General features: G+C 41.1%; 1 protein-coding gene across 3 annotated transcripts in view; it reads left to right on the plus strand.

The window, feature by feature from the left end:
* camk2b2 (calcium/calmodulin-dependent protein kinase (CaM kinase) II beta 2) overlaps positions 1-27,057 on the plus strand; it is a 64,021-nt gene that overhangs the window by 29,695 nt on the left and 7,269 nt on the right. The window contains exons 8-17 of one of the 3 annotated variants that reach the window (XM_075456333.1): positions 2,461-2,544; positions 2,628-2,722; positions 2,817-2,939; positions 11,113-11,196; positions 12,843-12,885; positions 13,964-14,035; positions 15,150-15,184; positions 21,808-21,876; positions 24,335-24,379; positions 24,928-24,976. In XM_075456333.1, coding sequence (XP_075312448.1) covers positions 2,461-2,544; positions 2,628-2,722; positions 2,817-2,939; positions 11,113-11,196; positions 12,843-12,885; positions 13,964-14,035; positions 15,150-15,184; positions 21,808-21,876; positions 24,335-24,379; positions 24,928-24,976 — 699 coding nt within the window. The remainder of the gene's footprint in view (positions 1-2,460; positions 2,545-2,627; positions 2,723-2,816; positions 2,940-11,112; positions 11,197-12,842; positions 12,886-13,963; positions 14,036-15,149; positions 15,185-21,807; positions 21,877-24,334; positions 24,380-24,927; positions 24,977-27,057) is intronic. The other 2 variants (XM_075456334.1, XM_075456335.1) reach the window with 2 other exon arrangements.

Consider the following 27,057-nt stretch of genomic DNA (forward strand, 5'->3'; position numbering starts at 1 on the left):
TGCTTGTGCTGCTAGATTAGTCTCTCATCTCGCAGTAATGTCCTTCTTTGATATTTTCTCCTTTAAAAGAAAATCTAAGTTTTGCGACACATGCGAGCACTGGTGTTGGTTCAGGAAGCAAACGGAAATGCTGAATTTGGGGGGAAATGCTCTGACAGACTGAGATAAGTGCTCTAAATGTACTCCCTGTTCTTGACTAACAGCAATTGCAATGATTTATTACGAACAGACTGCAGCAAACTGAAATCTCTGCGAATTCACAAGGACATTTTTCAAAATACACTCAGTGCAGGGATTGAAGTCATTCTGTAGATGCTCTCGGGAGCATTTCAACCAGATTGCTTTGTGAAAAAGTACCAATTTATTATTTCAGTTTTTCTTCTTTCAAGTTGAATCATCATCATTCTGATTTCTGCCAAAACAGAGACTTACAAAGTGGATAGTCTCTGCTCTTGAAAAAAAAAAATCAAATATATTATTATTAGCAATTCTGAGCAGCTCTTCATCAGATATGTCTGACAGGTGTGTCAAACAGAATCGCACTGCACCAAGACAAGCATGTGGAAATATATGATTATATTTGAGCTAACAGGGAAAAGCTTCTGGTTAGACTGATGGAGGATTGGATGCTGGCGTGAATATGACAGCGGTGGTGGATGGAGGAAGCCTTGAGATTGGAGTCAGAGAGATCATTGAACAAATATGAAATGATTGTTGAATATAGTTGAAATTCAGGTGCTACAACAATCAAATAATCAGAAAACTGGAGGGTTAAAAAAAAGACTGAATATACGAGTGGAATAAATCATCAAAGGAGTAAACATGAGGCATGAGTTACGACTACTCATTCTATTTGAAATATGTTTTGACGTATCGTGCAAATAAGTTGTGAATTAAGTCACTTTGACAAAGTACAAATGAAGAAGTGACAAGAAATAGAAAACCTACACAGACTGAGAAAGAGAGGGTAAAGGAACTGCTCTCCCTTACTTAATGTCAACATTGAGTGTTTGAGGGTTGATAAAGACTGAAAAAGTGGAGACTAAGGGAGACATAAAACAAAGAAACACTGCAGAGGGGAGTAGTCCAACAGAGTAACAACCTGGTAAGGATAAGGCTTACGGTGATGGGAACAAATACTGAGGGAGGTGTGCAGAGATCAGAGAGGCTGGAAACAGCTGTGAACAATGGAAAGGAAACAAAAATATGGAATATAGAAGATAAGTATGAGAAAATCCCCCCAAACCACGATGCTTATCCTCCGGCTAACTTTCAAATTTAGTTTGAAAGCCAAGTCAAAATCCAAAAAGGCACCTTTCAATTCATACTAAAGTAAAAGTGCCTTGAATGCAAACTAATCATTAATGCAGTTATTTAACCATTAAGAATAGAATAAATGTAATTTATCAGTGTAAAAAATAGCTTGAAAAGCAGCGTCCACACACTGGGGATAATTTGGGGGCATCATTTATCTGGACTGGAGACAATGATTTATCTAAAGATCTCCAGAAGAGATGCACACAGTTCAGAAACAGTGAATGTAAAGTTGACTTCAGCCAAGTTAAATGTGGTTAATTTGGGAGATAATTGTTTTGGCTCCTGTCTTGTAGATCCAGGAGGTGGACCCTGCAGTGTTTAGGCACCTGCTGTAAGACCTTCCTGTAAAATCCTCTCTCAAACCATTACGACTCAACCATTTCTAACCAAAATACTCAACATTTCTACCTACTACAAGTTGAAGAACGTGTTTTAACCTGTTCCAATATAACAGTTAATCTTTATTCTAAATATAAAGACTGAATAAAACTCACTGCTATATATGGATCTATTTTCTATTTGTACCTGTATAGTTGCAGCTAGCTGTACAAGAATTTGCATTTACCAATTCTAGAATTAGATTAAAAGATCCAATATATATATATATATATATATTGGATCTATATATATATATATATATATATATATACATATACACATTCAGTTAAAAAACAGTTTTTAACATGCAAGAGTTTGAGTGGAGGTGGTGATTCAGTTATTCAGATTTATTTATTTATTTCTCTTCATAAAGTCTGTCTTCTCTCTCTTTTCCATTAGATTTGACAATTTTTTACCAGCTTTGTAGTCAAACTAAACAGAGGATAACCTGGTGGCATGTGTAGTTAATGTGTAGCTAAATGTAAAAGAAGCAGATTTTATGACTCTTTATTATAATGTTACATTACATTGACTTATAGTAATCCTACTGTAATAAAAAAACAGAGCGATAAGCCATTAAGGTCCTTTTTTACATAGATATGCTGTGAAATTAAACTGAAATTCTTTATTCTGGTGTTAATGACATCAACTGGTGACCTCAACAGACTAAATTGTTTAGCTTTTCGAGTCGTACACCCTTTTCCTCTGAGGTCGCCCTCGCATTAAGAACACTTACTGTTGCTTTGTGCTTGTCTTTGTGCTCAGGCTTCGCAGGGACTCCCGGCTACTTGTCCCCGGAGGTGCTGAGAAAGGAGGCCTACGGTAAACCTGTTGACATCTGGGCGTGCGGTAAGCGCTTTGCTTATTTCTCTGCACCGCCGCCTCCTCGCTCCGCTTGCCACTCAGACAAAGATTGTGTTTTTTGTGCGTAGGGGTGATCCTTTACATCCTTTTGGTTGGGTACCCTCCGTTCTGGGATGAAGACCAGCACAAACTCTACCAGCAGATCAAAGCTGGAGCGTACGATGTGAGTTTGCTGCTGCCCTGCTTTCAGCCAAACACTCTGATTTTGCTGTTGACATTTTTGAATTAATCGGTGGGCATGCATGGGCGCACTTTAGTTTCCCTCCCCAGAGTGGGACACGGTGACTCCGGAGGCTAAAAATCTGATCAACCAGATGCTGACTATCAACCCTGCCAAGAGAATTACTGCTCAGGAGGCTCTGAAGCACCCATGGGTCTGCGTAAGTAGCACATTTACATCCAGCATCCTGTCACTGCTCACAGGAAACAATATTTCATGGCCTCCTCTTCTGACTTAGAGAACATCTACTCTAAGCTCAAACATCAGCATCACCTGTTTCCAAACATACAATATGTGACGTGTACTGGCACCAAGTCGGCTCAGAGGGACGGGAGTGCACATTTTCTCAGTGATAAACCCTCCATTTGCTCCTCATCAGAATATCAAGTTCCACCATACACCACTGTATGAGGAGTAAAAATGAATCAGTTTTACCTTGAAGGTTTTTGTTCTTAAAAGTAGGAAATGTCCCCCTTTTTATCAGGCTGAAGCACTTTTTTTCCAGCTGACATTTATAATCATTATAAGCTTTGGGAAAATAATACTACTACAGATAATGAATCATTTGAGTTTGGAAATGAGTGTATTTAAAACAAAGCAGAACAGTGTGGCTAAATTAAACAGAAGTTAATCTAAATAATTGAGTTTTATTGACATGGCGGTGGGTGCTTACTCAAATCAGAAGAACCAAATATGTTTAAAAAGAAATCTGAAACCTAATATGTATAAAAGGGGGCTTAAAAGTGTCAGCTTTTGGTTACTCTGACCTATTGGCCAAACAGGTACCCATCTGGGCCAAATGTCTGAATAATTGGCACAAAAATCAGTCACATGCATTTTCTCAGACACAAATTGGTTATTTTTAAGAAAAAATACGCAAAATGTCCTTAAGACGAGGCATACGCATGGTTTTTGAGGGACAAGTGGAGAAATGAGCTGATATATTTATAGTTCATTTGAATGTATGTATGTAGGTTTGATTTATATCTTTAATAATGGTCATCAAAAATAAATGGTAAGTATTTTGGTTGATATAGGGGGTTTAGAATGTTCTAGAATGCGCCGCTGAGGGTGGCAGCACGTTGGAGTAGCTCTGTACCTCACATTGAGATTTTCTTTTTTTTCTAAATTTCATTCCTGTTTTTTCTTGGAAGAAATTGCATTTTTTGGACAACTGTTCCTTCCTGCCTTGGATGCTGTGAAGCTGGATTGATTTTTCCCAATACTTTTGTATATTTTGCTCTTTTGTTATGATGCATAACCATAGCAACAGGGTGGTTTACAACAGGGAGCAGCTGATTAACATTGGAAAAGCAGAAATAATTCGACAACTGAAGCCAGAAATCCCACTGGAATTGAAAAGGAGGCGTCGTGGATGCAGAGCAGGAGCAAAGAGGAGAGAAAGAAAGAAGAAGTTCAAACCATCTCTGCCAACCGTCATCATGGGCAATGTAAGATCGTTAGCTAACAAGTTGGATGAACTTCTAGCCTTGACAAGGACTCAGCAAGAATATCGGGAATGTAGCATTATGTGTTTTACTGAGACATGGCTGCAGGATCATATCCCCGACTCCAGCGTCTCTCTGCCGGGCTTCCTGACTGTACGAGCAGATCGAGATTTAAAGAGTAGCAGGAAAAGGAAAGGGGGTGGATTGGCAGTGCTTGTCAACAACAGATGGTGTCACCCAGGACATGTTACTGTGAAGAGTCGTCTCTGCAGTCCTGACATTGAACTATTGGCAGTAAGTTTTCGTCCATATTATTTGCCAAGAGAGTTCACCAGTGTTGTTTTGGTCAGTAGCGGCTCGTGGTCTGGAAAATAGGCGGGGCAGATGATCTGCGTTATCAAAATGCAAGCTTTTATGGAGCATACGCAATAGGCCAATAGTCTATGCAACCATACGCGGGGGGGGGGGCGCACTCGCATAAAAGTCTGCCATACAACAAACACAAAAGCCACGTGAAAATGAGCGAAGACAAAGTTTGTGAAAGGAATTAATACTGCCTACGTTTCAATTAGAGGGAAACTTGTCGCAAAGCATTGCATGGCTAATTTCATGGCACAATTCAGATGCGCCTTGCTGGACTCGTGTTTTTTTGCCTTTTCCGAAAAATGCTTCATGTCACACACCGACAGTGCTCCAACCTAAGCTAGCAGACAAGTAACCTACTGTACATGTAAGCTGTCAACACATTGTTTACTGTCTCAACATTGCTTTGCTCATCAAGCTAAAGGCTGATTCATACTCGGCGCAACCTCGCTCATACTAGCTGGTCGCAAATGGCGCAAACGGTCACGTGTCCCAAAATTCCGCCACGCCCCCCTTCGCAAGCTAGAAAATCCTCGCGCGGCGCAAGGGCGCGCACACAACTTTTTTTCTGACTTCACGCGCGCTCAACCGGAAACAGCTGACCAAGAAAAAGAAAAAATGAACACTACAGAGACCACGGTGACCGAGAGGATGCGCCTCTACAAACATCTGTACGACACGTCTATGAAGTTACACTGGGACAACGTTTGACAAAGTTCGTCTTGTTGCAAAGGACGAACATTCCACCTTCTCTTCTGTTTTTGCCGCAGCCGCTTATCTCAGAGAGACATATACAGTTCTACACCCAGAGTAAATTCATTCCACATCAGATGTGCCAGCCTCTGCGGACGTGACACCACAGGTGGCATTGTGTATGCTTTCTTTGTATGCTTTTCAGCTTGTTTCCTCAACAGTGACGCTCGCTGGTCTGGAGAGAACTGCAAATGTGACGCATACTCGGCGCAAACTGCGCTTATGAGCTGAAGGAACTGTGAAGGGGCTGGCGCTTTCGATGACGTCATTAATGGTTCTCGAGCCAGAACAGTTGCGCGTTTGCGCCGAGTATGAATCAGCCTTAAGATATTTCATTAAATCACTCCCAGTTTCCCATTTTGCAAAGACTTCGTTCACAATCACTTAAACTTTTTAAGATAGCAACTATAAAGTAAAATCTTTACCTACCACAAATGTGAATCCGGATTAAACAGCCAATATCCTTCATCAAATCCGACATAGTTATCCGTTTTATCCAACAAGTTTGTAGGGGAATTTGGCGGCACTGAAGTTCCCACTGGTTAGATGGGCGGAGTAATATTTCTTAAACCCTTTGAGTCCTTTCCATGTCCAGGGCAGATCATACACCTGCCCCAATAGCATCTATACAGGCGCGCTAAATGTAACATGATATTATGCTACGTAGGGGCCTACAGTGATTCTGATTGGTAGAATGTGCTCGAGAGTTCGGCGGGGCCGGGCTTAGCTGAGGGCAGACCAGGCATCTGCCCTGGCCAGTGGCCATAGATCTAACGTTAAGCAGCCACACTGGAGGTAGGCTATATTTCAGTGAAAATAAAAACAGATTCCACTCGCAAAGTCCGTCACAAGCCACAATATGGTGTAATACGATTCCCACTGTGATTGAAGTTGAAATAAATATTTTATCTATAATTTATAATTATCCATATTTTATCTATAAAAGAAAGGTTGGGGTGTGGAAGGCGGGGCTCTGCCCATCCTGCCCAAATACAGCGGCCGCGGCTGGTTTTGGTGGCTGTTTACATTCCACCCTCAGCTGTTGCCGACACTGCATGTGATGTCATCAGTTCCGTTGTTGCTCAGATACAGACACAACACCCCAATTCTTTTGTGGCAATATCTGGTGATTTTAATCATGCCTCACTCTCTGCTACACTGCCAACTTTTCAACAGTTTGTCAGCTGCTCTACCAGAGAAAACAAGACATTGGATTTGTTTTACACAAATGTCAAGGATTCATACATTTCCAAATCAAGACCTCCCCTGGGTAAATCAGATCACAACCTTGTTTTTCTCTGTTCAGCATATAAACCCCTTGTCCAGAGACTACCTGTCACAAAAAGGACTGTTAGAAAGTGGTCACAGGAAGCTGAAGAAGCCTTACAGGGTTGTTTTGATGCAACCGATTGGATTTCTCTTTGTAAGCCACATGGAGAGGACATTAATGCCATGACTGAGTGTGTGACTGACTATATAAACTTCTGTGTGGACAACACCATCCCCACCAGAACAGTGAGATGCTTCCCTAATAACAAACCCTGGATCACCAGTGAGCTAAAGGAACTATTGAACAAGAAAAAAAGAGCCTTTAGGGAGCGAGACAGGGAGTTACTGAGGAGTATACAGAAGCAGCTCAAAGTCAAGATCAGAGAGAGCAAGGAGGTGTATAGAAAGAAGCTTGAGAGTAAACTGCAGAGGAACAATATCAGAGATGTGTGGTCAGGAATGAAGAAGATCACAGGCCTCAAGCAGAGGGAGGATCGGATGGATGGAAGTCTGGACAGAGCAAATGAGCTGAACACATTCTTCAACAGGTTCAGTTCAGGAACAAGCTCACCATCCTCCCCTCCTGTTCCCAGCCAAAGAGACATCCCACCCTCCTCTGACCCACAGCTTTCCTGTAACATCTCCACCTCCACCTCAGTCATGGATTCTTCTGCTTCCACTAGTTTGTCTTCAACCAAATCAGGAGATGTTGCTGTCCCCTTTGCCTCCCCCTCCCACTTTTCTGTTTCTAGAAGTCAGGTGAAGAGGCAGTTGGAGAGACTGAACCGGAACAAGGCTGCAGGTCCAGATGGTGTCAGCCCCAGAGTCCTGAAGGCCTGTGCAGAGCAGCTCTGTGGGATTCTGCAACACCTTTTCAACCTTAGCTTGACCCAAGAGAAGGTACCACTGTTGTGGAAGACATCCTGTCTGGTTCCGGTACCAAAGAAACTCACCCTTCAGTCATCAATGACTACAGACCTGTTGCCCTGACATCCCACATCATCAAGGTCCTGAAGAGACTCCTGTTGACCCACCTGTGTAAGCAAACCAGCACATATCAGGACCCCCTGCAGTTTGCTTATCGCCATGGAGTTGGAGTTGAAGACGCTATCATACACCTGCTTCAACAAACCCACTGTCATCTGGACAAAGCAGGCAGCACTGTGAGGATCATGTTCTTTGATTTCTCCAGTGCATTTAACACAATTCAGCCTGATCTGCTTCGTCTTAAACTCCAGAAGACTCAGGTGGAGGCCTCAACAATCACCTGGATTAATGACTACCTGACAAACAGACCACAGTTTGTCAGACTGAAGAATTGTGTGTCTAACCAGGTGATCAGCAGCACAGGAGCACCACAGGGGACTGTACTCTCACCATTCCTTTTCACTCTGTACACTTCAGACTTCCAGTACAAGTCAGACTCCTGTCATCTACAGAAATATTCAGATGACTCTGCAGTTGTCGGGTGTATCAGAGATGGACAAGAAGCTGAGTACAGAGAGCTGGTGGACCGCTTTGTGGCATGGTGTGGGAACAATCATCTCATCTTGAATGTTAACAAAACAAAGGAGATGATTGTAGATTTCAGGAGAAACAGGGTCAGATCAAACCCTGTTTCCATCATGGGAGAAGAAGTGGAGGTGGTTGAGGAATATAAATACCTTGGTGTTCATCTGGACAACAGACTGGACTGGAGACACAACAGTGAAGCAATCTACAAGAAAGGACAGAGCAGACTGTACTTCTTGAGGAAGCTAAGGTCCTTCAAGGTTTGCAACAAGATGTTGCAGATCTTCTACAAGTCTGTTGTTGAGAGCGTCATTTCCTCTGGCGTCATCTGTTGGGGCAGCAGCATCAGAACCAGGGACCTAAAAAGACTCAACAACCTGATAAGGAAGGCTGGTTCTGTTCTGGGGACTACTGTGGAACCTCTGGAGACAATAATGCAAAGAAGGATTTTGCTTTTGATCCTGCCCACAGCCATCAGCATCTATAATAACTCCTTGGTTTAATTGAGTTACATCAACATTTAATTTCCCTCTGGGATAAATAAAGTATTTTTGAATTTGAATTGAATTTGAATTGAATTTGAATTGAATTGAATTTAAAAGCTTCATTTGTGTGCAACAGTGGTATGTAAGGATGAAAACTGAGGGCCTTGTGTTTGTCTTCCTCTTAGTTTATTGCCTCTGCAGAGTACTTTTGCTCTAAATTCAAAGGTGACAACCTCTTATTAGTTGCTGTGATTAGTGTCGGATCTTTACATTCACTTTAACTTAAGTAAATCTTTTAATCTGACTTAGAGTAGACCTGAGGTTGAAAGACTTAATGCTTCATTTTTAGCTTGTTAATAGTTTGGTGCCACAGAATACAACGTAAAACCATGATTTAATATGGTGTTAAAAATATTATTTGAAGTACAACCCAAACAAATGTTTCTAAAGGCTCATTTGTTGATGCTGAACACTTGTCCCTACATAAGTAAATGTTAAATTAATGTCCAAAACATCACAAAAATGACTTGTGGTAAAAGAGATGTTTTGTAGCGAGTGCCTTTGCAACAAAGCAGGACTTGTGATGTAGAAAGGAAACTTCAGATTTAGTCCTCTGTGTTCAATTCAATTCAATTCAATTCATTTTTATTTATATAGCGCCAAATACAACAAATGTCATCTCAAGGCACTTAGATAGTAAGTCCAATTCAAGCCAATTGGAATTCAATTAATTAATAATAATCATAATTCATAAAATAATCCAATTCGTTCATATAGAGCCAATTCAAGAAAACCAACAGATTGCACTGAAAACTTTTTGTTTTCTCCCGGCCTGAGCGTGCCTGAGGCGACTGTGGAGAGAAACGACTCCCTTTTAACAGGAAGAAACCTCTGGCAGAACCAGACTCAGAGAGATCAGCGTCTTACCTGATGTTAGCATCGCCTACTGAGCAATCAATCCTCTTGGAAAGAAAGAAAAGATCTAGTGAGTGGATAGTGAGAGGGTTTCTTGCCTCTTTTTGTCTTCTTCCTTCAGCTTTCCCCTAAAGAGATCTTTATGAGGGATAGAAGGGAACTGTTTATCTAAAAAACATCGACTTATTAAAGCATTCAAGCTTTGTACTGGCCGGCATTAGATTTATAGTCTTAAGTGTCGTGGAAAATGAACTGAAATGAGGCCTGCTCACCAGTTTCAGTTATGTTTGAATGTTTGTCCTTTACGAGCACCGGGGAATATTTACGTTGCCTATTCTGCTGCTGAAAGAGGGAAGGTTAAAATGGCCTTACATGCCACAAAAGCAGACCTGCAACACATTCATTTAATTAAGTACACAGCTGTCGTTCTAGTCAGATCTACTCATGCCTGAATGATGAGGCTGTGATTTTAATAAGCTTATTAAATTACACAGATGTTAATGGGAGAAATCAGTAAGGAAGAGCCTCTTAAACTCGTAGCAACCCCTTAAATTAGCCAGTGCTTTTAATTTATATTTCTAGAATGTATACATCCCATCTCGTTGGAATTTCAGTTGGCATAATTACAGTTCTGTCAGAACCACTCTAGTCAAAAACGAGACGAAGAACATAGATAAATTTCAGAAGCTTTATTTCTGAATGCATACAATTGTGTTTGGCGGTATGGCTCTGTTCGGAGGAAGTTCCCGACTTTTCCATGAGCTCCATGGAAGCCAGACAGGGAACAGCAGCATCCTCAGGTGGAGTGCCTTCCATTTGCTGTAAAGGCAACAAAACCCCCTAGAACAGAGCAAGCAACAATGACAACAGTATGACATTGTTTGGCAATGAGAAGTCGGTGGAGCAGGGGAGGTGGTGGGTGCAGCAGAAGCAAAAAAGAGCAGTGACAGCAAAACAAATTTGGTAGTTTAAATGAAGTGCCTCAAATGCCAGCAGCCAATTGCGAGCTGCCGCTGATTACCATAAGCGCAGTTGATTTGTGGACAGCCATAAGGGTTGGGTCGGCGTCAGCCAATAGGCGCGTTGACTACGTGGCCTGCCAGAACTAACGCGTCGCTCCATTTTGCAGCCCAACAGAGTTTGGCAAGTAGCACTCTTTATGTACCTTAAGTCAAAATAAAAGTGAGAATACATAACCTGCAACTGTACCAACAGGGATGAATCATTTCAGAAACAACTGAGAGACAAAACTAATAATCATTAGATTAATTAAGGAGTTTATTAATCAATTAGGAAAGCCATACTACCTTTATCAGCAGCTGCCTCTGCTTCACACCCTAATATTGATATATGTATTTATATAACAAAATTAATCTATTGTCAGGACACCATGAGAGGACATTTGAATGTTTTAAAGCTTGCTTTTTTCCCACAGAAATGTTAAAAATGTTACCTCAGGACTCTCAGAATCACCACATTGGAGCACAGCGGAGACTCTTCGACAGCTCCTGCCCACATAAACCTGTCACTGTCAGAGCTGCTTTTCTCTGATGTTTTATTTTCAGCATCTCTCTTTGTCTCCCCACAGCAACGCTCAACAGTGGCCTCTATGATGCACAGGCAGGAGACGGTCGAGTGCCTGAAGAAATTTAATGCAAGGAGGAAACTCAAGGTGTGAAATCGCTAAATGGGTCAAAATGACATTTTACTGTTGATTTGGTGCCATCTTGTGTTTGAATTAATAGTAAAAGGTATTATTAGGAATCCATTATTTCTGGTTAATAGTTTGAACTATACAACACTGGAAAACATGAAAGAAAAATAAAAAAAAAACCTTGTAGATTTCCCATGTAGATTTCATGAAATATTTTGCTTGCAGCAGTCCCCTCAAACCTTCAAATGTTCAATTTATCTTTGTAAAGAGATAAAGATAAAACAACAAACATTTAAGAAATGTTGATTCTAAATATTTAATTCTTGTAATAGTTGTTCTTTTTCAACTAATTGACTACCAATCATTTAAGATCCAACTGATATAAACTAGTTTTCCACAACTTTTTATTGATGCTTTGATTGATATATCATGATAATGAAAGTAAAATGTGGTCAAATTTGATCAGTCAAACCTGGAAAAACGTCAGGAAAGTTCGAGTTACTCACATGCAGGCAAAAACAAGACGTAAGATCAATGTGTAGTCTGGTATTAGTCTCTAACATTAAAGCATAATAATAACATTGAAGCTGAGCTGTGAGCAGAGTTGGACTCCGACATTATACATTATACCATAAATGTTATGGTCTTAATTATTATTGAAAATATATCCCTCAAATATTATGACAGTGTTATTTCTTACAGTATATGACATAACTAATGCAGCAAATTAATTAAATCAGAATTGTAATGTAACACCAGATCAAGAAAAGGTGCTAAAACAAAGAGCCTAGCTTAACGAAGTAGCATCAATGACTGTTTCAGTTGAACAGCTGGATTTAGTGAATAAAGACTTTGATAAAAACAATTTCAATCTTTAGTTCATTATTAAGTGTTGAAAATGTGTTTTTTTTTTACTCCATTAAATGACTGATTATTTAAAAAAAAACAGAACGGGGAAATAAAAAGTTATAGCTTCTCATATGCTATCTATGACCACAAAATGGCAACCTTTTGGCTATAGCTAGCAGCTGAAATATCATTTTCCATTTTTTATCATTTCTTGATTAATTTGCTGCAGAAGTTCTCTACATACTGCACACAGACATTTGTAAAGACTGATTTAAAAGCAGTGAACTGCAAACACTTAAGATGAGAAAGAAGCTTTCACCACAATAAGCTAACTAGCCTAGCTTAGCAAAGTAGCAGATAAGATAAATGAAACAGATACATTTATTTAACTGTCTTATCAGTTTAAATGGCCAGAAAACCTGCAGCCAAAATCTATTTTGTTGGCTGAGTTTTCAGTGTTTTAATAACTTTTTTGATTTTTGTTTGCCGTCAGACTGTCATAATAATAAGCCTTAAAGAACATAAAATCACGGTTTCATTAGGTAAATATGAGGGTTCACAATTCAAACTTTCATTTCTAAATTATTGTCTGCTTTCTGAAGGCACTTCTGTCCTCATGCACATTAAAACAGGCTTTGTTTACTATGATTATTCTTCCTATTTGCATTTTTTGTACTTTCACTGTAAGCAATTCGGGATAACATTTTTTACAACATTGCTAACATACAATAGTCATTTATATATGAAACTAACATCCCAACATGTTAAACTGGCTGTGGAGTAACTGAACTGAAACTTCTCTTTTTACTCCTCAGGGGGCCATTTTGACCACCATGCTCGTCTCCAGGAACTTCTCGGGTGAGTACTTGTCTTTGAAAAGATGAGGGTGAGGAGAACGGGTTGACATGCCATCTGTCCTCTGCCTTCTCTTTTCACATTCCTCACACACACACAAAAACACAGCAGGCACATGGGCGGCAATATTACAGTAAAGCAGTAAAAACTGTAGAGATGTTTGCCTGTTTTTTGTGTCTTATTTTATAGCTCACTCAGTATTCAGTATTACAGAAGTTTTTGTTTCCAACAAAAAGCTGATGGAGTTGTTGTGAAAGCTGAAAATGAAACCCACCGCTTAAATCAGTTCACTTTGAAATTCAGCCAGTTTTTCAGGTTTTATTTCTCTACAGTTCTAATTTGTTCCTCTGACTAACATGTAAAACTGATGGAATTGCTTCCTTCTTCATGAGAACATTTGTTGTGTTGTGTCACAGTAATGTTGCATTACAGTAAACAGCCTCATTCAACCACTGCAGTAATCATATTAAAGAAAGTATATCAGCTAAGGAAAGGAAGACCAAGGCTTCTCTTGGCTGCAGAAAAGTACATTATAAATCAACTCAGTTTAGAGGCCACAACAGTGCAATGAAGAGTTCTTGCATCATGTTAATCAGTCAAAAAACAAGAAAACGAAGAGAAACAAGAGGACCAAGAGTAAATCTGTATGATTGGTCCAGATTTGAGGTTTTAGATTGGAGCTGCAGTGCCTGTAGGAAGCAGAGAAGGTGAACAGATGCTATCTGCCTGTGTGGTTCCTACTGTGAAGCACGGAGGAGGAGCTATGATGGTGTGGGAGGGCAACGCTTAACCTGCATGGCTACCCTTTGAGGTTTGAGCTTTGTGAAACCATTGCCAGAACACACCTTCAGAGAAGAAGAGTGATGGACAGATGACTCCTCAGTCATCTTCGAGTCTGTTGTAAAAGCTCCAGGTTACGACTTAAAGAGGCTGATTTAGAGGAAAGAGGAGCTGATTCATAGTTTTCTTCACTTTTGTTCTATATTATTAAGATATGAATTTGACAGTGTGTCAAAACGTTTGAGTGGTATTCTGTGGCAAACACAGCTCAGTGAAAGCACATCGTTGCGCTGTGTTTCAGTGGGTCGGCAGACGACAGCCCCGGCTGCTGTCAGCACTGTTTCAGGAACCACAGCCGGCATCGTGGAACAAGGTAAACTCACCTCAGCTGCGCACGTTTTACCATCCCCTCAAACACTCTGAGCCTTTCTTTAAACTTAACATCCTTTCCTCTCACTCATCCGACACGATTAAACGGAAATGTCCCAGAGTCACAGCATCACACACTCCCCCTCAGCTAGTTTTAATCTGTCTTCTTAAATCTTTCTCTTCCTCCCCACCTGCCTTTAATGCCTCCCAAATGTTTGCCAAGGTAAGCAGCCTCATCTCCCATCTGGGAGCAGAGGTTATAACTCTTCAGATTTCTTTCCCCGCCACGGGCTTTCTTGCAGTTTAGAGTGTATTCAGGATCTTAACTGTCAGGTTTTAAATGTGAGGTGTAAAGAAAAATAACACTTGTGCAGTGTAAGTGCTCAGCAGGGGATTGCAGCCCCACAGAAAGCGACAGTGACACCGCCATGAGGGAATAATGTCAGCATGACTGTTGTTTTTTGTGCTGTTTCTTCGTCTTCCATCATCATGAAAAGAATTTGAGCTCTAAAACACACACTCTCTGGCTTTTTGGTGCCCATCAATGATCTCCAATAATCCAGCCTACTTTTGAGATTAACTGCCCCATTATCACATACCTGCATCTCTATTCCATTTCCCTCGTGCTTCCACTCTAATCTCCCATCTATCTGTGCCTGTGTGTGCATCTGTGTGAGTGTGTATTTGGATTATATCGAGAATTAGTTGGACTTTTTTTCCCCCTCTCCCCATGCCTGATGCCCTCTGCTTATCTAATGCTTTGGGCAGTGGATCAGGGTTAGGAGGTGCCAGTTGGATACTGTTTTTTATGTGTTTGTGAGTCAGAGTGTGGGTTTTTAAAGTCTTCTTACAGAACAAAGGGAGTTTTTCCCCTCTTTTTTTAAAGTCAGGGATGAATCCTGCTCAGCTTTAGTCAGTCTTAGTGAAGTGGAGGAAACGTGGAGAGTTCTGCATTTTCATCTGTAAGCTTTCAAGCTTTTTTTTTTTTAAATGCATGCATGCATGAATTCCTGTGCAGTTGCATTCGTGTGAGCAAATCTGAAGAGCTGTGGTCATCTGAAGGTGAATGATGTGTACGCTTCCATCTGAGGGTGTGTCCTTCTGCCTCTCTGCAGCAGCCAAGAGTCTCCTGAACAAGAAGTCTGACGTCAAGGTAAGTCAGATGGTCTTCATTGTGTCCTCTTCATCTGTGTTTCCTCTGTGTCGGGAATGCATCAGGCTGATGTAAGATGGGATATCGTTTTTGGCCTCAAAGTCAAAGCAGAATTATGTATCTGTTGTTTTCTGTTTGGACTTTCTGTGATGTTTCAGATCAGAGATGCGTCGGCATGCATAGTTTTTATGGAATTACGCGAGTGAAACATAAAGAAAAAACTGGTAAAAGATCGGAGAATAAAGGCAGTAAATAAAAAATTGGAAATTTGAAGAAAAACAAGAATGAGTACCGTAAATTCCGGACTATAAGCCGCTACTTTTTTACCAGGCTTTGAGCATCGCAGCTTATAATACGGTGCGGCTAATGTGTTTTTTTTCTTTTTTTTTCATGCCACCAAAAAACATTTTGCCTCGTAACAGAAGACCAATAAAATGAACGAATAGTTCACAGTGGTCCAATGAAATTGTACAATAAATCAAACACACTTACACTACTAAATGATTGTAAATTGGTCATTTGTACTCGTCCTCAACATGGAAACAAACGAAGACATCATGAAATATATAAACACTTCATGGAGGTATTTTTTCCTTCGTTTTGTATAATTTTTCACAGTTCTTTGTTGTGAAAAAGTGAAGCACATATAAAATGCAAATAATGTAATGTAAATAAAAATATGAATAAAAATATAATGTAAATAAATAATGTAAATAAATAAAAAGCTTGTTGCATATATGCAACTGTGGGTGCTACAAGGTTAATGTTTCACTTTTTTGTTCAACAAAAATCCCCAAACTATAAAGATGTATTTTTACTTAAGTGTGAGCAGTTATCTGTTAAGCAACTGACTATCAGAGCAGCTTTAAGATCTTTCTGATTCTGGAAGTCGGCTTATATTCTCTGACTTTAAGTGGCAGTTTGGGCGATCAGAGCTGCTTTTCCTTATCTTCACTCTCAGACGCCTTCTTCTTGGCACAGCTGGCACTTTGCACCACTTCATTGCAGACATTTTTCACACAAATGATTTTGTCTGTGCCAAAACAAAATTCATTAAAGAATTGCTCTCTGCACTCTTTAATCCTCCAAAGAAAGTTCTCAGACGCTGATTCTGCACTTATGTGGACTGTGACGTTATCCTGCACCTCTGTTGGCTCTTTTCTCATCAGAAGTCTTTCTGCTCTTCATCTGTCTCTGCACATGTCTGTATGCTGCAAATGCCTGTTTGTGTCTGTCTGTGGCGTCATGCATGTTGTGTTTGCATGGGTGCAAGCTCAGAATGAGCAGGTCAGTAAAAGTTACACCAGTAGTTGGTTAAATGTGTCTCAGATAAAACCGAGCTGGTAAAAGTCTTAAAGTTTGACATTTGTTTCGTCTTGTGGGATCAGGACAACGACAAAGTTTTTATCTCCTGTGAACATCATCCATTTTGGTGCAAAAGTTAGATCCCGAGTAACTTTTAGGTGAGTTTTCATGAGCAGATAGAATAGAATAGAATAGAATAGAATAGAATAGAAAAATACTTTATTCATCCCCCAATGGGGGAAATTCAAATTAGTCAAGTAGCTCAAAAAATGATAAATATTTACAATGATTGTATATTAGCAACAACAATAATAATACTACTATGTATAATACTAATATACTAATATAATACTAATACTACAGATGTCACTATTCTTAGCACAAAAAGAATTAGAAGCAAATAGTAAAACATGCATGCAGATTATCCGAAGTAACACGAGGCAAGACAACAAAACAAGTCAAGCACACACAAGTCTTTACAAATGGGCCTTGAGCTTTAATCTCCAGTGTCCGCAGATCTTTAGAAAAATTTAGATGCTACAAACTGAGCTTGGAGTGAGGTCAGATTCCTACTGGACGTTGAAGCTCTTTAGTGTAAGCCCAAGAATCTTTAACTGGATTCTGAGCCAGAAAGAAAGCAGGATTGGTGTTGAGACCAAGTTTGTGAGCAGTTCAGACACGAGCCGGTAAGTCAGATAAAGAGTGAATCTGACTTGTGAAGGCATGTGGAAATGAATGCACGTGTGCCACATCCATGTCAGTCATGGGCTCTGTAGGCCTGAGTTTAACAACACAGCTGGTACCTTGCTTCTAGATTCTTGGCTCATACACTAATCCATTTTTCAATCTCATGAGGCGATGTGGCGTGCTCCCCTGATCTCATTGTTTGGTTCAAGGTGGTCATAAACTCAGTCCAGGCTGATTAAAGGCGGCCTTTTTCACAACTAAACCAAACATGTTTAATATCACCATAATTCTGTGATCAAACTGTGTTGTTGGGTGGCACTTTCTGCATTTTCAACCGACATGTGTGCGGTTGTCGCTTCCAAACAGGAAGCAGGGGAAAGTGTGGCTGACAGTAACCATGGCGATGAGACAAAACAACGTACGGTTCAGTTGGACCGAACAGAAGCAGGAGCAACTAACAGCATTATGGCAACAGCAGGAACGTCTCTACGATGTTTTATCTGCACTTAAAAAGGCAGCCGTGGCTAAAAGCTGCTTATCGGTGGAGTTTCCACCAGGTGCATGATGGGAAATAATCTGAGAAAAATCTAGTTGTGGTCCTACAAATAGTGACCCTGTAAGATCTGGAGTCTTTGTAAAATCTTTAGTCTGAGACTTAAATCTCAGAAACATCATCTTTGGATGTGAGAGGGTGCCAGGAGTCTTTTTTTAAAGCTGTCTGGTGTTTGGGAGGCTTTAATCACGGGGAAATCTTCTTCTTACTCATGTTCCACTGAACTTACTTTGGCTCTGGTGTGAAGACCCAATGTACCAACCCTTTAGGTAGAATTCCCAGCGAGGGTTTATTTAACTGTAGTTCCAGCACAAAAAGATCCAAAGTTACATCATTATAAAACAGAAATATGTATATTTGAACAAAGGGTTTACCCGATAAGAAATGCTCTTGGTGGGCTCTTACTGCTGCTGGAAACAGAGACAAACTAAATGATGACATGCTGGTGAGGACCCAAAGCTGCGTCCACAGGCTGCCGGGGTAACTGAGGGCGTTTAGGACCACGCTACAATTCGTCAGGAAGAAATAAGAAGAAGGTCTGTTTTGAGGCACAGCAGCGTAACTTGATGGCGATAATATTGCTGAATATGGATTTTCTTTAGGACAAAGCAGCAGTTTGTTCAGAACACGCAGATTTATTTTCCATTTCATCACATCTTGTTCAGACCGGGTTACAATTTCTGAGCACCAGTACATTTTTCATCCAAGAAAAAGAAAACAAAAAGGTTGATTTGTGATGTTTTTTGGACTTTTAAAGCACGGCACCATTTTCTGGTTTGACATGTGCGACAGCTTATCCTCTTTCGTCTTCCCTGACCTGCATCTCCTCCTCACTACCCCTCCCCTCTCTCCTCGGGAGGCCTCATGCTAATCTCAGATTATTTCCTACCAGATGATTAATCTGTGATTACATAACCACAGGCTGGCCTTAGCTGCCCCCCGACGCCACACGAAGGCACACAACCCTGCGACTATTTTAGTTTTCCTGCTTAAGCACAGGCACCACTCGACTTTACACACTCAGTTTTGAGAGGTTTCCTCCACATGCTTTTTAAAGACACTTTCTTGAGAGGGCGCAGTACCTTGGGTTGTGGATAGATGAACAGTACATTCTTGGTGAATAATTCCCTGTAAAAGTCAAAAACGCCCCCAAGGGTCTTCTTTTCTTTAAGTAAAAAGCAGAAGTGAATCCTGGTGGGTTTAAGAGGTTCTCATATGAAGCAAGTTCAAGTAAAAAAGTTTGTGGGTTCGACTCTGATGCAGCATCATTGAATAATGAGACATGATGGGAAAGACCTGGCGTTTAGATGCTCGTTGAGGCTCCATTTTAGGCAAGTAAAAAAGTGGAGTTGGGGAGGAGGTAGGATGTGGGGTGAGGCATGGTCTGGAAAGATGGAAAAGAGACTGATTGGCTGGCTGAGAAAGGAAGCAGGAAGACGATTGGACCGAAGCAATGATGTCATCAGTACAGTTGAAGGTTTGATGGCTTGAGAAAGAAGGAGTGGAAAGCTCTAGTGCCATGAGAGAGTGACTTAAATGGATCCGATCTCCTTTATTTTGTAACGATGGCACCTGTTAAAGGCGGGATACGTGAAGCCATCGGTTCTCGGGAGTTTTTAGAAGTTTTAGAAGCGTGAAAATGAGGATGCATGAAGATATGATTCCCACTTTTCAACCAAAGTGTTTCCAGTGCTGGTTCTGGGCTGGTTCTACCAAAAGACTAGTGTTGTTTTTCACAGCTCAGAGTTGCCTGCGGTGACTCTTCAAAGCGCCACCACAGCGCTGGTCATCATGTTCCTTTCCACGTCTCTTCCAGTTCCCTCCCTCCACGGTGATACTAAGACATCGGTTTGCAGAGAAAATGAGACGGACTGTGATCAGGCGTTACTTTTGTGAGGTTAAACAGACTCCCTGCACTGCGGTCCCCGACAGAAAATCTGAAAATTTGGCAAATGTTTTGGCTCTTTGGCTCCCCCTACAATTTTGGGATGTAACCAGTCTCACTCTGAGCCCTGCACATCTTTAGCCTAACAGCATAATGGCCTAAGTCATATTTGAATGCTTTTGGAAAACAAGAAATCCCTTGGCCCAAGTCAAACCGATGACTAAGGCAGATAGTCATTTTTGGATTCTAAAGTGTGTTCTGATAGGCTGAGGACATAGGCAGTAAGGCAGGGTCATGCAGCAGTGGGGGGAGAGTAAAATTAGGCAGATATCACAATTTGGCCAAAAAAAGACTTTTGCTATTAGACACACATGACACATAGTTCTTCACAACAGTGTGTAGAGATTGGTGGAAACCAAACTAACTCGGACTGATGTGCATGCTGAGCAGAATTTCCCAATTCCCATTCCCAAAGGCTTCTTGTTAAAAGTTAAATCACTCATGTACCTGTAAAGGAGGAAGCATTTATTTAGAGGGAATATAAATCACGTCTCCCTCCAAAAAGAGAGTTTAGTCTCAGAGAAAAAACCTTTGTTGTTCACATGCCGGGTTTCTGTAACCGTTCAGCCTCTCTGGTTCTGTTTGAGCTACTTTTTAAAGAGTATTTTCAATTAAAAAAAAGTATTTTTTTCCGTAATCTTCTGTATGTGGTCTTCCTTTTTCCATATTTTTAGGAGTTTTTTCTTTCTCAGTGGTCTCTGTAGGCAACCTGGGACAACTAAGACCCTAACTTTTTGTTCTTTTGAACCAGAATCTAATGCTCTGACCCAGTTCTCCAGACACCACAGTCTAGTCTTAGTCATAGATCATTAAGTTTCCCATGAAATTTAAGAACTGAACTCCAACTTCTTACTGGTGCCTCTCAAAAAAGATGCATTTAATGCAGCATATGTCTGGAAGAAGAATTATTCCATATAATTTGCATAATTCCAATTGATAACAAACTTGTTGGGAAAATATACGAATGAAGCAGAAAATCTCAGTCTGTTTTTCTTTTACTTTTGCCAGATCTTCAGGCAAATCTTGGCTTTATGAAAATGTTTTCAAGCTTTTAAGAGAAAACCACCAGATTACTTGATAGGAAAATAATTGTTATGTGACAATGAATTCAGAGTCGAGCCTTCTCTGTTGGAGATCTGCTTCACTGTGCTGGGGTAACATCATTTCATGGTCGGATTCATGCCGTAACAACAACTTTCCTCTTAGCAAATTCCTGCTGATCTGCTGCTTTTATAATCACAGGAGCCCTTTGAATTGTTTATGGGGTTCGGGGCTGAGTGTGAATGCTGAGTAGCAGCAGTTGACTCACCTTAAGGCTGATTGCAGGCACTACATGACTACCTCAATGACCCTCAGTTCCTCTGGGATCCACTTTACAACTCTATACATGCACTATAATACTAAATATAGTTCAAATGGATGGTTACATGAGGCTTTTTCACCTTAAATCATCTCTTTGCATCTTCAGTCTAAATGAGCAGAATTTTTCCTTTTCCAGTTCAGCTACAGGAAATCACACTGTGGACGATGATGAGCAGAAAGTTCTCGCATGAAGTCTGTGCGTCATGCCTGCATTTGTGTGTTCCTTCGTGCTGCTTTTGAAATAGAAGAGTTACGTCTGTGTAAGTGCTTATGAAACAGAGCTGCTGTATATTTAGCATGTTGTTTGTAGTGTCTGTGTTTGTGTGAACAGCCCACTCTGCTTCACAGCCTTGTCACAAGCGATGCGTCTCCTTGGGTGTTTAACCTCGTCTTCCTCCGCTGAAACGAAGCATTTGAATGTTGTTTGTTTACTCCGGGAGGGTTTTAGTGAAAGACAATGAAAAAGCTCGGACTGGAGAATCTGAGCTCTGACTTGAGTTGATTTGGATTTTTTTGCATTTAGAAATCAGGTGAAATGATTAACTATAGAGAGCCTTTCTATCTGATTAGCACCGCAGCCAGAAATCTGTGGAAACCCTTTTGGATCCACAGCTGGATGACCACATTTAAACTCTCCGGTGTTTATGTGACTTGAGCACACTCCTGTGTGTTTTTACCTTTACACAGTAACCACCCCCTTCACAGAAAGCAAGTGACACCTCCCTCCGTTGTCTTTGAACACTAATACAAGACTTTGTGTTTCCTGCACAGCCCCAGACAAACAGCACGAGAAACAGCATAGTCACCAGTCCCAAAGGCAACACCCCCTCTGCTGCACTGGTACGCAGCTCTGTGTCCGTCTGTCCTGTGTGTGTGTGTGTGTGTGTGTGTGTGTGTGTTGTTTTTTAATTATTAACCTGCTGCCATGAGTGTGTAACATTGAAGTTTTGAATTGCAGCTTAAAGAGAAACAGGAACCAGTAGTTCTCCTTTAAGAAAAGCTTTTCACAGCATCCAGAACAGAAGGGCCTGAGCTAAAGGCAAAGGAAGCGGTGCCACTGCTCCCCCAACGCTACGCAGCAGTCGCATTCTTTTCACCTACGCATCATTGTATCTCAGTTTCATTCATTCCCATCCTCTTTAAGACAGAAGTGTTGTGTGGAAGGATGAAGGACTGAAGTACAGAAGTACTGTTTAGGGGTCTTCCTCCAAGTTGGATGTGCCCCAAAAAACCTCCAAAGGAAGGCGACCAGGAGGCATCCTAACCAGATGAACCACCTGAGCTGACCTCTTTCTATGTGGAGGAGCAGCGGCTCTACTCCGGATGGTGGAGCTCCTCCCCCTATCTCTAAGACTGAGCCCCGCCCCCTCTGAAGGAAACTCATTTCAGCCGCTTGTATCCACGAACTCATTCTTTACCCAGATCTGTGACCACAGGTGAGGGTTGGAACAGAGATGGAGCAGTAAACTGAAAGCTTCGCCTTCCGGCTCAGCTCCCTCATTGCTGCTGACGAAGCCCGAGAACAAGATCCAGAGATACTGAAACTCCTCCACCTGAGGCAGAGACTCATCCCGACCTGGAGGGAGCACTCCACCTTTTTCCACGGCTTCAGATCTGGCAGAGCTGACTTTCATCCCGGCTGCTTCACACTCAGCTCTGAACCGCTCCAGTGCAGCTGAAGGTAATGGCCTGAAGAGGCCAACATCATCTGTAAAAAGCAGAGATGTAACCCTGAGTTTCCCATACCAGACGCCCTCCTCTCCCCGACTTCACCTCCAGGTCCTGTCCATGAAAACCACAAACAGGATCGGTGATAAGCGGCAGTCCTGGAGGAGTCCAACACGCACCGTAAATGAGTAAATGAGTAAATGAGTGCCAAGAATATGGACATAGCTCTTACTTTGGTTATACAGGCACTGAATAGATGCTGACTCCACTCCAGCACCCTCTACAGCTGCAGCACCTCCTACAGAATCCCTCATGGTGGAAGTCCATAAAACCCATGTAGACTGGATGGTCAAACCCCCATGACCCCCTCTGTAACTCTGAGAGTGATGGTCTGGTCCACTATTCCACCACCTGGGTTTCTGGGTGAAAACCACACTGCTCCTCCTGAATCCACGGCTCAACAATGGGTCTGATACTCTCTTAAGAAGTTACAAAGTCCTCATAATGTGGCTGCAGAGCAGGTGATGGAAAGCTGTAAGACTTGAACATACCCGAGACCACCTTTTTAGCTCCTCTTTTTTATTCCCTTGGTGTTTAGTTCGATTGTGGCTGCACAGTTTCATATTTATGGTTAGGAACCAGACCTATTTGGTCCAGTTTAGGAAGGTTGTGGTAGGATTTTAGGTACACAGCTTCTTAATAGTAACACAGCTGCACAGATGCTGTAATACACTGTATGCAGCCACTGGAACTGGAACAGGCCGTTTACAGGTTTTATATGCTGGATGATTACTAATCTTACTACTTTTTATGATTTTACAGGATTCACTTTTACATAACGATGAAAAATATTCAATAATGCTTTTATTTTTTAGTTTGCGGATTAGCAGATTTTTTATTCTCGTCCTAGGAAAAGACCAGAACCAGCAGTGTGCTTTCTGACTCCACTCTGTCTGTGGCTGTCAGCTGTAAGCCCACCGCTTCCTAACGAACAGTTTTATGTTTGTAGGTCAGTAGAAGTAGTGATTCCATAAAGCAGCTGGCGCTTGCAAAACAAACAGGAAGAAATACGAGTTGTGCATTTAATGGGGACTAATTTCAGCAGTGGATTAATCCACATTTGTGTGCTTTAGAGCGTAATTGGGCCAGCATGACAGTGTGTGTGGGACTGAGTAGGTTTATGAAAATGAGGGGACATGCCATCCAGTGTAACAGTGTGGGTTGCTGATCATTTTGGATAAAAACAAAGCACAATACATGGTTCTAGTCTTTTCTTGCAGAGTAGATACTATATTCCTGTATTACAGTAAGTTTATAGATGTAGTGAACTGCGATTTACTGGGGAAAAGTTGGATTATTTCATGTGGTAACAAACATTTGCCTTCAGTTTAGCTGAAAGTGTGATTGACTTGGTAAAGTAAAGTTTCATTTTGCTGTCATCCTTTACCATGAAGTCTTTCTAATCTTTATCCTATTGTTCAGAAATGTATCCCTCTTTCCATTTGTTACTTTCATTTTACTCTCTACCGATCTCTCAAACTCTCATTTTCATCATAAAACATCCCCCTCTTTACCTCCATTCACTCCCACTCTCTCTTTTCTCCCCTTTCTTTCTCCATTCTCCCTCCAGGAGCCTCAGACTACTGTTATCTATAATCCAATAGATGGGACCAAGGTACATCCTCCTCCCCTTCCACCTCTTCCTTTCTGTTCCTTTCCTTCATTTGTCATCCCCGTCTTCACTCCGTTTCTCCACCTGTTCGGCCTCAGCTGCGTAAATGCAGGGTTTTGTTTAGATGCTGTTGGATTTCTGTGTGCATCTCTTTGTGTTTATGTGCATGAGGGAGTTGGTGAGAGTCTGTGGAGCTGTGACTGTATTGTTGTCTTATGCTGCCCCTCTGTGTTCAGACGAGTGGAGCTCAGTGGTCCAGCCGTTAGCAGAGAAAAGCACCAGATTAACCATCACCCTGCTGTTCAAACTGTGTGTAAACGTTGTGTGTGTGTGTCCGTCCACGCTGAGGCAGTTCAATCCTCCTGCTGCTGAGTCAGAAACACAGCTGTTTGTTTTGTATTTTTGGCAAAAATCGTGGTGTGGAGATGGAACCGTGTTGTAGATCTGATGGCAGAGTGTTTTGTGCGTATTTATGCATGCTTTTGAACATCTGAGCATGTGTAAATTGATTTGTTTTGATGATCAATAAGTAGTTTTTCTGTCCTTTGCAGGAATCGTCCGACAGCAGCAACACCACGATTGAGGATGAAGATGTAAAAGGTACACACGTCTAAATTCACCTCATCAGGAGGGCCTCACTGTGGTCTTAAATATACAATTATTACGGGTCATTTGTAGTAAAAAGACAAGAGTCAGACAGGTAAATAAACACAAGGTGAGCTTTATTCTAAAGCTGATCCACGTCCAAACTGAAAATAGAGAAGAGTAGATTCATTCTATTTCCTACACTTCATTAATCACTTTGAACTGGAATTTATTTTGTTTAAAAGGTGCTTTATAAATAAACTTTAAATTGAAATATGAACTTCTTGATTAATCAAAATACACTCACTGATAGACTGACATCTCTTTTAGGTTAGTATTGTTTCCGATGTTTAATTGATATAACATGATTTTATTGATATAAATGGGATGCTGTCGTACACATTTTCACATTTACCGATGAATGTATCACACATCAGAGTTCTTCTTTCCATCCATGTTGCCTAAGACAGAGACAGGAAGTGAGAAAATGCAGATATTCATTTATAAACAGGTTTCCTGCTGACAAACTTTACTGGGTGTGCACAAATCCAATTGGCAGAAACTCAGAGGTTAGGAGATTCTAAAAAAATTCTTTAATAAACGTACATTTATTGTATGTAAATTCTTGTTGATCCACTTATAAAAGGAAAGTTTGAAGAACGACTTGTAGAAAATGTGAAAAATATGGTTTTAAGAACCAAGTAAAGGACCGAGGCGCACATGCAGGTTAAAAACCCCAAAACACAGACGGACTGATGAATGTGGAGGGAGAAACACGAGCCTGAATACAGGCGGGGGACAGGTGGAAACAATCAGGGGCTCTCAAGCGCAGAAAAGAAGACAATGACTGGGAGTAAAGCAAGAAAAGGGAGGCTGTGGCACAGCTCGAGTAATGGTCTTCCAACAGGTCGGCAGTTGCATTAAAATGTCCTCTGACAAGACAAGGAACCCTGTACTGCCCCCAATATGTTCATTTGTGTGTGTTTGGAGGGGGAAAAGCGCATTTCTAGATTTAGATTTCAGGTTTGAGAAAACTGCATTTATCTCAAATATCCCCAATTCAGTCTGACAGCCCTCCCAGTTCTCCCAGTATAGCACAACAGCCTAACAACTACAGCAACATGTCAGTGACAACCGATCAGCATCTGACATCCAGGGGCTGGGTTCGGGTAAACCTAAGCCAAGCTCGTATGGCAGATAATCAGAATTAAAACCACAAACCTAAAGAAGAAACCTGTTGTCAGTTTCCAGCAGCCGAAGCAGAAGGAAATAAAAGAATTAGAATAACGTTTTGTTTTCCTCAGGGGTGCACCCGCTGAACCGTCGGTCGGGTCGCGGGGGGGCTGGAGCCTATCCCAGCGGTCATTGGGCGAGAGGCGGGGTCCACCCTGGACAGACCGTCAAAACAAATTCACTGGAAATAAGACGACCAGATGCCCACATTCTGATTATAGACTAGGTTAAATAGGCCCTTTATAAGTGTGGACGATTTAAAAGTCTTTTAAAATAAAGATCAACCAGAACTCACTAAACTAAACTAAAACACAACAATATGACACATGAGAGGCTTCATAGGGCTGAGATCGCTTTAACTGAAGCAAACTTCTCAAATGATGCTCCGAAATCACAGGAATTTGATTTCCTATAAATTCCCATCTTGAGTTTCATGTTTAAATGTATCAGACTGAACACCATTAATACATTTCTGTCGATATGTAAGTCCCTGAAAACGAAGAAATGTGGCTCTGAAATAAGTTGTGGAATAAATATATGAAGTAAATATTAAAGTATAGGTGAGATTAGGTTTAAAAGAAAAAAAAAACAGAAAATGACATTCCTGGAATGTTCCCTTTTCTCATTTCCAGAAATACTGTAAATCACACAAATCACCAAGTCGTCCTCACAGTCTTTTGAACAACTTTACAAAGATGAGACATTTAGGACCCAGCTGGAGGTTTACTCCTCAGATAACCACGCCCCCCTCATTTCAGTTTAAAAAGCAGAAGAAGAAGAGCTGCAGAGGAAACGTGCTGATTCTGGGAATTTTTTTACAAAGCCCAGGTGACTTTTATGTGACAGTTTAGCAGTCTCAGTCA

Source organism: Odontesthes bonariensis, chromosome 22 (assembly GCF_027942865.1).
Source record: "Odontesthes bonariensis isolate fOdoBon6 chromosome 22, fOdoBon6.hap1, whole genome shotgun sequence".
Lineage (NCBI taxonomy): Eukaryota > Metazoa > Chordata > Actinopteri > Atheriniformes > Atherinopsidae > Odontesthes > Odontesthes bonariensis.